Source organism: Bos indicus x Bos taurus, chromosome 17, assembly GCF_003369695.1.
Source record: "Bos indicus x Bos taurus breed Angus x Brahman F1 hybrid chromosome 17, Bos_hybrid_MaternalHap_v2.0, whole genome shotgun sequence".
NCBI lineage: Eukaryota > Metazoa > Chordata > Mammalia > Artiodactyla > Bovidae > Bos > Bos indicus x Bos taurus.
In genome coordinates, this window is record NC_040092.1 from 32,430,962 (window position 1) to 32,443,315 (window position 12,354).

Genomic DNA, 12,354 nt, shown 5'->3' on the forward strand with positions numbered 1-12,354 from the left:
CCTGATGTTCAAGCTGCGTTTAGAAAAGACAGAGGAACCAGAGATTAAATTGCCAACATCCGCTGGATCATGGAAAAAGCAAGAGAGTTCCAGAAAAATATCTATTTCTGCTTTATTGACTATGCCAAAGCCTTTGACTGTGTGGATCACAAGAAACTGTGGAAAATTCTGAAAGAGATGGGAATACCAGACCACCTGACCTGCCTCTTGAGAAATCTGTATACAGGTCAGGAAGCAACAGTTAGAACTGGACATGGAACAACAGACTGGTTCCAAATAGGAAAAGGAGTACGTCAAGGCTGTATATTGTCACCCTGCTTATTTAACTTATATGCAGAGTACATCATGAGAAACGTTGGACTGGAAGAAACACAAGCTGGAATCAAGATTGCCGGGAGAAATATCAATAACCTCAGATATGCAGATGACACACCCTTATGGCAGAAAGTGAAGAGGAACTAAAAAGCCTCTTGATGAAAGTGAAAGTGGAGAGCGAAAAAGTTGGCTTAAAGCTCAACATTCAGAAAACGAAGATCATGGCATCCGGTCCCATCACTTCATGGGAAATAGATGGGGAAACAGTGGAAACAGTGTCAGATTTTATTTTTGGGGGCTCCAAAATCACTGCAGATGGTGATTGCAGCCATGAAATTAAAAGACGCTTCCTCCTTGGAAGGAAAGTTATGACCAACCTAGACAGCATATTCAAAAGCAGAGACATGACTTTGCCAACAAAGGTTCGTCTAGTCAAGGCTGTGGTTTTTCCTGTGGTCATGTATGGATGTGAGAATTGGACTGTGAAGAAGGCTGAGCGCCAAAGAATTGATGCTTTTGAACTGTGGTGTTGGAGAAGACTCTTGAGAGTCCCTTGGACTGCAAGGAGATCCAACCAGTCCAATCTGAAGGAGACCAGCCCTGGGATTTCTTTGGAAGGAATGATGCTAAAGCTGAAACTCCAGTACTCTGGCCACCTCATGCAAAGAGTTGACTCACTGGAAAAGACTCTGATGCTGGGAGGGATTGGGGGCAGGAGGAGAAGGGGACGACAGAGGATGAGATGGCTGGACGGCATCACTGACTCGATGGACGTGAGTCTGGGTGAACTCCGGGAGTTGGTGATGGACATGGAGGCCTGGCGTGCTGCAGTTCATGGGGTCGCAAAGAGTTAGAGACGACTGAGTGATTGAACTGACTGACTGAGCCACCTGGGAAGCCCCTACATTGCTGGTGGGAATATAAAATGATGCAGTCATTGTAGAAAACCATTTGGTTGTTCTATAAAAGTTTATCATAGAATTCCCATGTGATACAGCAATTTCACTCTTGGGTATAAACCCAAAAGAAAACAGGATTCAGATACTTGTTTGAAAATACTCATCATAGCATTATTCATAGTTGCAAAAAGATAGAAGCAACCCAAGTGCCCAACAACTGATGAACAGATAACAAAATGTGGTGTACACACACAATGGAATATTATTCAACCACAAAAAGGAATGAATTCTGACATATGCTAGAACATAATGAATGTGAAATAAGCCAGACACATAAAGTTGAAATAACTATATGATTCCACTTACATGAAATACCTAGAATAAGCAAATTCAGACAGAAAGTAGATCAGAGGTTACCAGGGTAGAGGGGTTGGAGAGATGATACCTGAGAAGTACAGGGTAACTTCTTGGGCGAAAACAAGTTCTAAGGGCTTCCCTGGTGGTCCAGTGGTTAAGAATCCACCTGCCAATGCAGGGGACATGGATTTGATCCCTGCTTATGGCAGAGAGTGAAGAGGAGCTAAAGAGCCTCTTAATGAAAGTGAAAGAGGAGAGTGAAAAGGTTGGCTTAAAGCTCAACATTCAGAAAACTAAGATCATGGCATCTGGTCCCATCACTTCATGGGAAGTAGATGGGGAAACAGTGGAAGCAGTGTCAGACTTTATTTTTTGGGCTCCAAAGTCACTGCAGATGGTGATTGCAGCCATGAAATTAAAAGACTCTTACTCCTTGGAAGGAAAGTTATGACAAACCTAGATAGCGTATTCAAAAGCAGAGATATTACTTAGCCAACAAAGGTCTGTCTAGTCAAGGCTATGGTTTTTCCAATGGTCATGTATGGATGTGAGAGTTGGACTGTGAAGAAAGCTGAGTGCCAAAGAATTGATGCTTTTGAACTGCGGTGTTGGAGAAGACTCTTTTGAGAGTCCCTTGGACTGCAAGGAGATCCAACCAGTCCATTCTGAAGGAGATCAGCCCTGGGTGTTCATTGGAAGGAATGATGCTAAAGCTGAAACTCCAGTACTTTGGCCCCTCATGTTAAGAGTTGACTCATTGGAAAAGACTCTGATGTTGAGAGGGATTGGGGGCAGGAGGAGAAGGGGACGACAGAGGATGAGATGGCTGGACGGCATCACTGATTCGATGGACGTGAGTCTGAGTGAACTCCAGGAGTTGGTGTTGGACAGGGAGGCCTGGCGTGCTGTGATTCATAGGGTCGCAGAGTCGGACACAACTGAGCAACTGAACTGAACTGAACTGGGAAGACCCCACAGGTTGTGGGGCAACTAAGCCTGTATGTCATCATTACTGAAGCCAGGTCTGAGTCCTTTCTGTTCTTATATGCTGCTGCTGCTAAGTTGCTTCAGTTGTGTCCAACTCTATGCGACCTCACAGACAGCAGCCCACCAGGCTCCTCCATCCATGGAATTCTCTAGGCAAGAATACTAGAGTGGGTTGCCATTGCCTTCTCCATTCTTACATGAAATAATACATTTTTTACATGAAGAATGTTGTACTTTCAACAAAAATATATATATTTACATATGCAAAGAGATTTATTACAAAGAATTGGCTCATGAGATTATGGAGACTGGCAAGTCCAAAAACCTGCAAAGCCAATATCCCAGTTCAAGTCCAAAAGCCAGAAGCTACTGTAGAACCAGGAAAAGCCAATGGCCCAGTTCAAAGGTCATCAGGCAGGAAGGTCCATGGTTCTACTGATTGCATGAGGCCCACCCACATTATGGAGGGCAATCTGTTTTATTCAGTCTACTAACTGAATTGTTAATCTCATCCAAAAACACCTTCACACAAATACCCTTAATGTTTGACAAAACATATGGGTACCCTGTGATCCAGTCAAGTTGACACATAAACTATCACATATGGGGAAACTAAGTAAAATCACAGCCTTGAATATTAATAAGGTTAACCAAGAGATAGGTAGCAAGGCATAGTATAGACAAGCATATTGGTTTTGGTGTTGGAGACCCTCAGGCAAATTATTTCACTTCAGCCTGTTTTCTATAGATAGGAATAATATCACTTTCCTCAAAGAGCTAATATGGTTACATGAAATAATATTTATAAACCTAACATTGTTTGGCATGTATTTCATGCTCAGAATTTTTGAAACTAAACACACTATTTTAATATTAAAAATTCCATTTTACTGACATCATCCTCTTGAGGCTCTTAAAAGTCTACATCAGTCCAGAACATTAAGTTGTCCTCTGAGGTTTATGTAGATCTGGCAATGAACTACTAAGTTTTAAAATTTTTTGTCTTTAAGTAAGACAAAATGTTTACGTTTTGACCTCCTTCCCCATCTCTCCCATGAAGCGGAGCAAAAAGAAATATAAAAAGGGATGATTTTTTTTAAGTCACTCTTGAAAATAAGATGAGCTTCTCTGTGGACTACACATGGCAACAGAAACTGAGCAGAGCTGAGCTCTGGGCCTGTGGACTCCAAACAATGGCAGCTATGAGTTTTGCAAGAGGAATTAAGTGTCCTCAGAAGGCTCACTGCCTGAAATTGGGGGTTAACCCAAGCAAATGGCAATTAAATAAAATTAGAAATCAATTAACATGATTTTTCTACCTTAGAAAAACATATGTTGGGGGGTGGGGCAGGCAGGGAGAGGAACTCACACACACGAAGACCAAAGTAGTACAGATCACATTTATGATACAGCTAAACCAGGGGGAGTTACAGAGAATCTTGGCACGAGATGAAGCAAACAGATCAAAAGAATGAATGCAGAACTCAGACCAAGTCATTTGTACGGTAACTGAATGACATATAGCATCTGAAACATGGTATTTGGAGGAACAGCTATACACATACAAAAATAAATAAAACAAAACCCAAGAACTAAACCACAAGCCAAAAGAAATTCAGGTGGACTAAACATCTAAACACTAAAAACACTAAAAACTTTTGGAAAGATGTACAGGAGAGTATCTCTATAACATCTGCTAGACAAGACTCAGAAAACACTATTATGAAAGACTGGTGAGATTACATTAAAATTAAAAATGTTTATTTAAGAAGACTCTATAATCAAATACAAGGATACACCATAGACTTCAAGACAGTTGAAACATACATAACAGAGCATTATGTAGTATCGAAAATATGTAATAGCTGTAAATCCATACGGAAAAGACAAAACATAACAGAAAAACGGGCAAAAGGTATTGCCTGCGAAATCATACCGCATTTCCTCAGTGTCCTGTACTTACAGGAGGCAGCGCTATTCAGTGTGGGGGACTATCTATAAGAAAGGAATATCAGAAGAAGACCACTGGGGCCCTCTGGAGGCTGGTTACTACACACACAAAATAGTATTTTTTTTTATTTGACATACAGTCAATATTATTAGTTTCAAGATAGTACTTTGTAGTGTTTTGATAACACATATGTGTATTAAAAACATAAAAACACAAACTAGAATATTTAATCCCTCTAGGACAGAGGTTATCTCTGGGGAGAAAGGGATGGAATCAAAAGGTAATAAAATAAGTTTCAAATGCATCTAACACTTACATATTAATATGTTCATAGATCTAAAGAAAACATAACCAAATGCTAACATTTATTAAATCTGCATGGTGGAAATATACGGGTGTTCTTTAAGTGATTCACCTTTCCTCTTAAGTTTGAAATATTTCAACAAAGTTTTAAAATAATGAACCTGAAGAAATGAAAATAACATTTGCTTTGAACAAGCTTATTTTTATAGATTTTACAAATTGCAATTTTCATGACACATAAGAAAAATATTTTTCTAACATCAAAATAAGCATCTCTTTGGTATAGCAACACGCCACAAGTGTTATCTTTAACATAAAAAATTAATCAAGAACTGTGACTTAATATGTTAAATAAAACTATCCTTTGCCCATCCATGTGTCCCCTTTCACAGGCCCATTGTGGGGCTTGGAAGTGTAGTTCTGTGCATACCTCCACAGCTACAAGAATTAAGATGCTGCATCAGATATGTCCAGAAGTCACACAACAGAGAATTAGTTGGCTTAATCATCGATACATATGACACAAACTCACCAAAAGAGAGAGAGCACGTGTGCACAACATTTGATATGAGACGTAAAACAGAGCATTGTCATGAAGATCAAATAATATGAAAATAATTACATCATTTAAATTTGATGCATTTTTTTAAAGTACTTGTTTAGAATTATTACATTCAGAATTTAAAATTATTACCTGCCAAGCTCCAAAAGTAATAATACAAAGCCATAATTTTGATAAGGCACTTTAAGGAGAACAATTAAACATACAAAACAGTGAATATAAGAAATATCCATAAAAGCAGTTAACCTCAGAAATAGAGGGGAAAAAAATATGTATTTTTTTTCAAGATAGGCTTCAGTAAAAGTTTTTTTGAAAAGCATCACAGAGGGGCGAAAAATATTTATCATGTATTTTTAAAAGTTGTTATCAAAGTTCAAATTCCTGTTTAAAAAAAAAAGATAACATTTTCCTTCAAGTCAGTGAGGTTCTGACTCAAATACTTTTTCAAGAAACAATTAACATCCTTATGCTAAAATTAAGAAGAAAAAGCAGCTTTTAATTATGCTGTCAACTCTTATTTAACAAACATCTAGTGACTGTTGTGTAACAGTGTTTTAGGTTGATGGAAATACGTAAGTAAGACACAATCATTGGTTCTAGGGAACTTAGCCCAGTGGAGCTAAATCTAACATTGGTAACATGAAAGTTTACCTTCTTTGGGCCATAAATAAAGCTCAATTTCAAATTCTGCTATTCTTGGCATCTTCTTGCAAATAGAAGAGCATAATGGCCCACCTAGTTTGCTACTGGTAACACTGTGGCATTATTATCTACTGATAACTTTCATAAAAGATTCTTTGAAAGTTCAGAGAACAGAAAGTGTTTAAAGATAAACAAATATGAATCAGCCTCAAAAATAACATCAGCATTCTGTTTACACAAAATGAAAAAAAACAAGAAAAATTTCATCTTCAGTATCCAGAACCGTGTGATTATCCAGTCTCCATGGTACATGTGCAAACACCATAGATGAGGAGGTATGCATTATTACAGTCAAATCAGTTGTCAGGCTTCAAGGAATCATAGCCTTCTTTCAAGAGGTCCCGCCATGTTTTAAGGAAACGTGCATTTTCTGTACATTTGAAAGCAAGCTCTTCCACTTGAGCTGATACTGCAGATGTGGCTTCCAGAAGTTTGGTTAATGAAAATGCTGCCTGAAAGTCAAAAAAAAAAAAAAAAAATCAAACAATGTAAGTTTATTTTTTAAATTCTCTCCCTATTTTATGAACCTGGCTGAAAATAGCTTAGAATCCAATGCCCAAGTTCTTTTCTTTAAAAAGTTAAAAATCTTCAAACTAAGACACGCCAGCTCTTTAGTGGAACCTAAAAAAAAATTCTACATTAAATAAGCTTTGAGGACATATGTCTACTAGAAAGATATACATTATGTATGAGACATGACCAGTCAGCATCTTTTTCGGGTGATAATACACTAGAGTCTCATTTAGCTCAACAAGACGACTTGTGCCCGTTGACACCAAGTACCAGAAGTATTTGAAGGACTTATGATACAGCTCTTACTGATGGGAGGAAGCGACTTGCTCCGCTATTTTTATCTGTTTAACACTGCAGACCATGAAATCGTATGAACCAAAGAACAGACATTCTGAGCTCACAATTAACACCAATAAAAACAACACCCATGCAGAAAACACGGCACTCTTGGTGGAAAACTCATTTCTTGATCAAATGCCTTCTTCACCCACCGTATAAAATAACACTGTTCCTGAGTAACAAACACATCAGCACTGCATTCTACACGCTCACTTGGAACAGCCTGGTTCAGCAAAGATGAAGCTGTGTCAGCATTTCAGCCATCTTTTTAAAACAACAAATACTTGCTGAGGAATGAGAGAATAACGGAGTTCACCCCGCGGTTTGCAATCTGCACAGGAGGATCTCCCGGTTAAGACGACACCCTACAGACTTCATTCACTTGACCTTAAATCGAGAAACCCGACTGTGTGTATGATGGGTGGCTGGGTGGCTGTGAGTGTCCGCGCGCGTCTACAAACTGGAGACTCAACACGAGCAGTTCAGACCAGGAATCCCGGCCATCAGAAGGACGGGTCTTTGTACTGTTAGGGGAAGCAATCTGGACCACGGGGCGGGGACTAACCCATCCTAACTGGGTCCGCTCAGAAGGATAATCGCCTAGCCAGCAGGCTCTGGGCAGGCGGCCAGCTAAACAAGGCGAGGGGGAGGGAGACGGATCAAGTCCCAGCAGAGGAATCCCTGTCTGGCCCTCAGCCCCGCAGACTAGGCAGGGCGGTGGGTTTGTAAATTGCGCCGTTTCGGGTTACAGCGCGAGAGCGGAACCAGACCTCCAGGCACAAAGACCCGGCGCGGGCGCGGCGGGAGAGGGATGCCCTGGACTCCCAACGCGGCTCTTGAATACGTGCGGGACACGGCCCGGACCCGCCGGCCGCACTCACGTCTCCGATCTGCAGCTCCACCTCTTCCAGCGGGTCCACCAGTCGGCCGCTGCTCCTGCTCGGAACCGGCCAGCCCAAAACCCCCGGGGCGCTGGGGGAAGATGCTGAAGACGTGTCTGAAGACGAAGGAGAAGAAGGGGGCGGCGGCGGCGGCGGGGAAACCTGCAGCCCTTCAGGGTTCGCCATGGAGCGGGGCTGGCCGACTGGACCGGACTTGGGAGGCCGAACCAATACCAACCGTCTTTCAACTGCTCGCGCCCAAAGCCCAGCGGGCCCGCCTCCTCTCGGCTCTCCGCCGGGGACCGCGAAGCCGTGTCTCTTTCTCGGGACAGCCAATCAGATGCCAATGAGTTCGCCTGAGGCTGCTCTCCGCTCCAGGGGAAAACCTCCCAACGGGCTCCCAGACTCCGGAGCAGAAGACCACAGCTCCCAAGGTGCCGTGCGCGCCGCTCCGCCTCACCGTCTTGGGACTCTGCGCGCAATTCACCCTGGGATTTGTGGTCCCCCCACCCCTCCCCAACCATTCGGGCGCCCTCAGCGCATGCCGGGTGAGACGCCGCTCAGCCTGCCGCCGCGGGCGGCGCTGGGACTTTGAGTCCCTTCCCTTGCCCCTTCGGTCCGTGACCCGGAAGCGCTGCGGGCGTCGCGTCGCATCGCGTCGCGTCGCGTCACTCGTGGCGCCCGCGCACAACAAGACAGGCGGGAGCGTGGTGAAGCTGGAGCGTTCCGCGGAGCAGACAGGTGGTGACTGCTTGCGTCTCGGCGGGCGATGGCGCCCCCAGTGGCTTAGAGGTCCCGCGCCCATACGAGTCAAGCCCAACCTCCTCCCCCGGCGTCGGCCAGCGTCCTGTCTGCTGTGAACATGCAGGTGCTGCTGGCCAGATTGGCCTGCCCGGGTGAGCGGGGTCGCCGGGCGCGGGTTGACAGGGCAAGGTCGCGGGCCAGTCCGGGCTCGCCTCGCTAGGGAAGAACTCGGGCAAGGGCGCGCGATCAGCGCCAGGTGGATCCTGGTTTCCTCCCCGGGCTTGTCCCTATTGAAAAAGTTGACAACTAGGGCAGAGGTCACGGGCGGAGGAAACTTGTCAACGCGGCTCCCGAGCGGAATCTTCCCCGAACCCTGGTGCTGACCCTCTTCCCAAAGCCCAGATGTTGTCCTAGACTTGGAACAGCCTTGTTGGAAAATGGGTAAATTAGCTATTACACAGGTTTTCTCCTTGGTCCTCTCCTGACTTGGGTCTTGCAGCCGTCCTACTCCTTTCTTAAGAATTTGAACTCTGTTCTGTCACACTGACTTTTATATGGTACCCAAGTCATCAGGTTATCTCTGGAGCCGGGAATTTTTCTGTGTTGTCTAAAATTTACGGCGTATCGTGTTATGGTTGCCCCTAGAACCATCATGATGACTTGGTAATACCTCATTACCTCCCCTTTCACCTTAAAAAAAGGTAGAATGATGTTGGACGGTTTTTGTTCGTTTTACTTAAAAACAGTTAAAAAAAAATTTACTCCAAGATATCTCTCAAAACTGACTTAATGTTTTCCGTAGTTTATTTAAATTAAATTTTGGTTCTAGAATAAACAAGTGTACATATTGCAAATTCACGGATATTATTATGTAAATTTCACAAAAGTAGAATTTTGTCAAATTTGTCTACCATGTATTAAATAATTGGAATTTAAAGTTTCTGTTACTGGTGCATGTTTTACGACACCTAATGTGTAAATACTGTTGACTGAAAAAAAATGCACACCCTAAAAGGTTGAGGATTATGTTTTACTCAGCAGGCACAGGGAGCACTTAGCCCAGGAGACAGCCTCTTAAGAGGGACAGCTCTGAAGAGGTAAGGTAGAAGCCAGGATATATAGGAGTTTTTGCAAAAACAAACAAGTGAAACACACAAAATAGGTAGTTGGAACATCAAAAGATTACTGCTAATTAAAAAATATATATCTCAAGTTAATGAATTTAGAGCTTTTCTGAATTAAATTTAATAATGAGGGACAGCTCTGAAGAGGTAAGGTAGAAGCCAGGATATATAGGAGTTTTTGCAAAAACAAACAAGTGAAACACACAAAATAGGTAGTTGGAACATCAAAAGATTACTGCTAATTAAAAAATATATATCTCAAGTTAATGAATTTAGAGCTTTTCTGTGTATGGGAAGATTTAAAAGTTTGGGCTCATTGAAATCATTCCTTTGATATGCATCTCCACTATCTAGGCCCAGTGTCCTGCTTTTCTCCATCCTGAATCCCTTCAGAGTACATAGTCAGGGACGGCTGCAGTAGCTGAGAACTACTGATACAGCAGGTGATATTCTTTGTCCACAGTGCCTCCTCTAAGTCATAAATTTGACCAACGTTTGGGAGTAATTTCATGACCAGTTTTTGTCCCTTGGTGCTAGGAAGGTTCATTCCTAGATCAGGCGAAGATTCTGTTGATAGGCCACCCAATGTGTTATTTTTGGATCAGGCCCTGTTGATAATCTAAAATTCTCTGGAGTGCCTGTCTCACTAGTTTATTATGATCCAGGAGATGTTTTCCCTTGTCGTTTATTCCCATATCTGAATTGCACTGTTACAATTATTCTGTGTAGAGTTAATCTATATGTAAATTGTCTTAAGACATTAATTTTGTTGGAGGCCTGGTTAAACATTGGATGATGCCAAAGGAAATCTAATGAAATAGAAAGGATATAAGTAATTCAGCTAATAACATTAATAAGGTCATAGTGCAGCAGAGAGAGGGACGAGTCATAAGTAATTTGAATCCAACAAGAGAGCAAATTAAAACAATGATCAGTATAACTAGTTGTGGTCTGGTTGAAATAAGCCATCCAATCCAGAGGAGAACCAGCTGAACAAGCCAAATTTTGGAGGGATCACATAGAGAGAAAGATAATGTTTCATCTTCATTTACAAAGGTATACTTTATCAACTTGTTGTAGGTAAGTGTAAGAGGAAAGGTTTTTCAGTTCAGTGATACGATCTGAAAATTATCAGGAATTTGTATTTGCCAAAAAGTCATTTTTATAAATCTTGAAGATCTTCATTTTACAAAAGTATCAGAGTGAAGCAATGATTGTCTATAAATGACAAAATACTTAAAATGACATGGTTAAAGATCTGATTACAATGCAGTTGACAAGAAACTTGGATATTTCTGTGACAGCATTTTAAGATAATAACTAGAATTATGATTAATAGCATTATATTGATAACAGGGCATGCCAGATTTGTGGGAGTTCTTTATTTACTTTAGAATATCTGTATTAATGACATCTAACCTTAGATGGCTTCACCACCGCTTATGTGGCAATGTTTCCCATGTACATTAACATAAATAAACCTAATTAGTTTAATATCTCTCTGCGATATCAGGGTTCCTTTGAAGTATCCCAGAGTTAGTTGAAGGTCAAAAGGACTTTAGTTAGAATTTGCTATTTGGGACGTTTGTCAAAAATATCAAAAAGGTTTCAAAACACTGGTCAAGTAGGATCATAGGTCATTGTGAAACAACACTTATTCACTTAACCAAAGTGACAAAATATTTCAAAAGCAAAAACAGATCATTTAGAGGCACAGAAACTCAATCTGTTATCAAAAGCAGGGAAAATTTTGTTCTCTTAACAGAGAGAGGAACCAAGACCAGTCCTACTCCAGCCTACTTTTAATTACAAAATCCATTTACATTATTAAATTTAATCTAATCCTAGCCTGACCATTTTCAAAACTCCTTTTTCAGGGCTCTTTTTCTATAGACCTTCCACAACTTTCTCTATTCTTATTAGTTTGTTCCTTAAGTTTTTTAATCCAGAAATAACTGGCTCTAGGACAAAATCACCCTTACAGTTCCAACAGGTTCATTTCTATTCTTCAATCTTCTTTTGCCGAAAACATATATCCTACTTTGCTTATACACTGAACTACTTCCCTTGATAGTTTTAATGGCTTTGATTACATGTTATAATGTTAACCCTTAAAAACCTTAATCTTTAGCAGAAACCTAAAAGGAACAAGTGATTATGAACTGTTTGTGAAACCAGCATTTCCCATTTGGGATATTCTATAACTTCTAGAAACATGTATCTTCTCATAACATAATTTCTTTATTCTATGTGATATAAGATATGTCCAATAAAGCCAAAGATCTTTGGTTTCCCTCTTGTGAGGAAACAAAAGTAGGTCAATTCAGACCTGTTTAGCAATTAATGTTCCAGTATTTTATCTTATTTGAAATGACCTGGATATTCAAGGAATTACCATCATTTAACTTATCAAAATTCAAGTTACCAAAAATCTGAAGAAACTATTTTAAGATAAACATACCCAAAACAAAAGAATTCCTAAAGAGTTCACCAGAAAACTTTTATCTCATTTACCTTTATTGGTTAACTTAAAGTCATATCAAATTAATTTTTTTTTCACATTGACAAACTCTATAACAGAAATGACATGAACTTACTGACCTTCAGTAAACTTAGATACAATAAAAGTAAGACATGTCTGTATTGACTAAACCAATGAGCTTAATATAACTTTAAT

At 40.9% G+C, this 12,354-nt stretch overlaps 2 protein-coding genes across 3 annotated transcripts in view; one reads left to right on the forward strand and one right to left on the reverse strand.

The window, feature by feature from the left end:
• Window positions 1–3,944: 3,944 nt before the first annotated feature.
• On the reverse strand, window positions 3,945–8,370 carry C17H4orf46 (chromosome 17 C4orf46 homolog). Its single transcript, XM_027567240.1, has 2 exons — window positions 7,810–8,370; window positions 3,945–6,528 (listed from the first exon to the last, which is right to left on the reverse strand). Exons 1-2 carry the CDS (start codon window positions 7,993–7,995, stop codon window positions 6,373–6,375), a joined length of 342 nt encoding a protein of 113 aa, XP_027423041.1. The 5' UTR covers window positions 7,996–8,370; the 3' UTR covers window positions 3,945–6,372.
• A 94-nt stretch (window positions 8,371–8,464) lies between these two features.
• ETFDH (electron transfer flavoprotein dehydrogenase) overlaps window positions 8,465–12,354 on the forward strand; it is a 44,709-nt gene continuing 40,819 nt past the window's right edge. The window contains exon 1 of one of the 2 annotated variants that reach the window (XM_027567236.1): window positions 8,465–8,705. In XM_027567236.1, the coding sequence (XP_027423037.1) occupies window positions 8,672–8,705 (34 nt within the window). In that variant the 5' untranslated portion in view covers window positions 8,465–8,671. Of the gene's footprint in view, window positions 8,706–8,776; window positions 8,995–12,354 lie in introns of those variants that run through there. The other variant, XM_027567237.1, reaches the window with a different exon arrangement.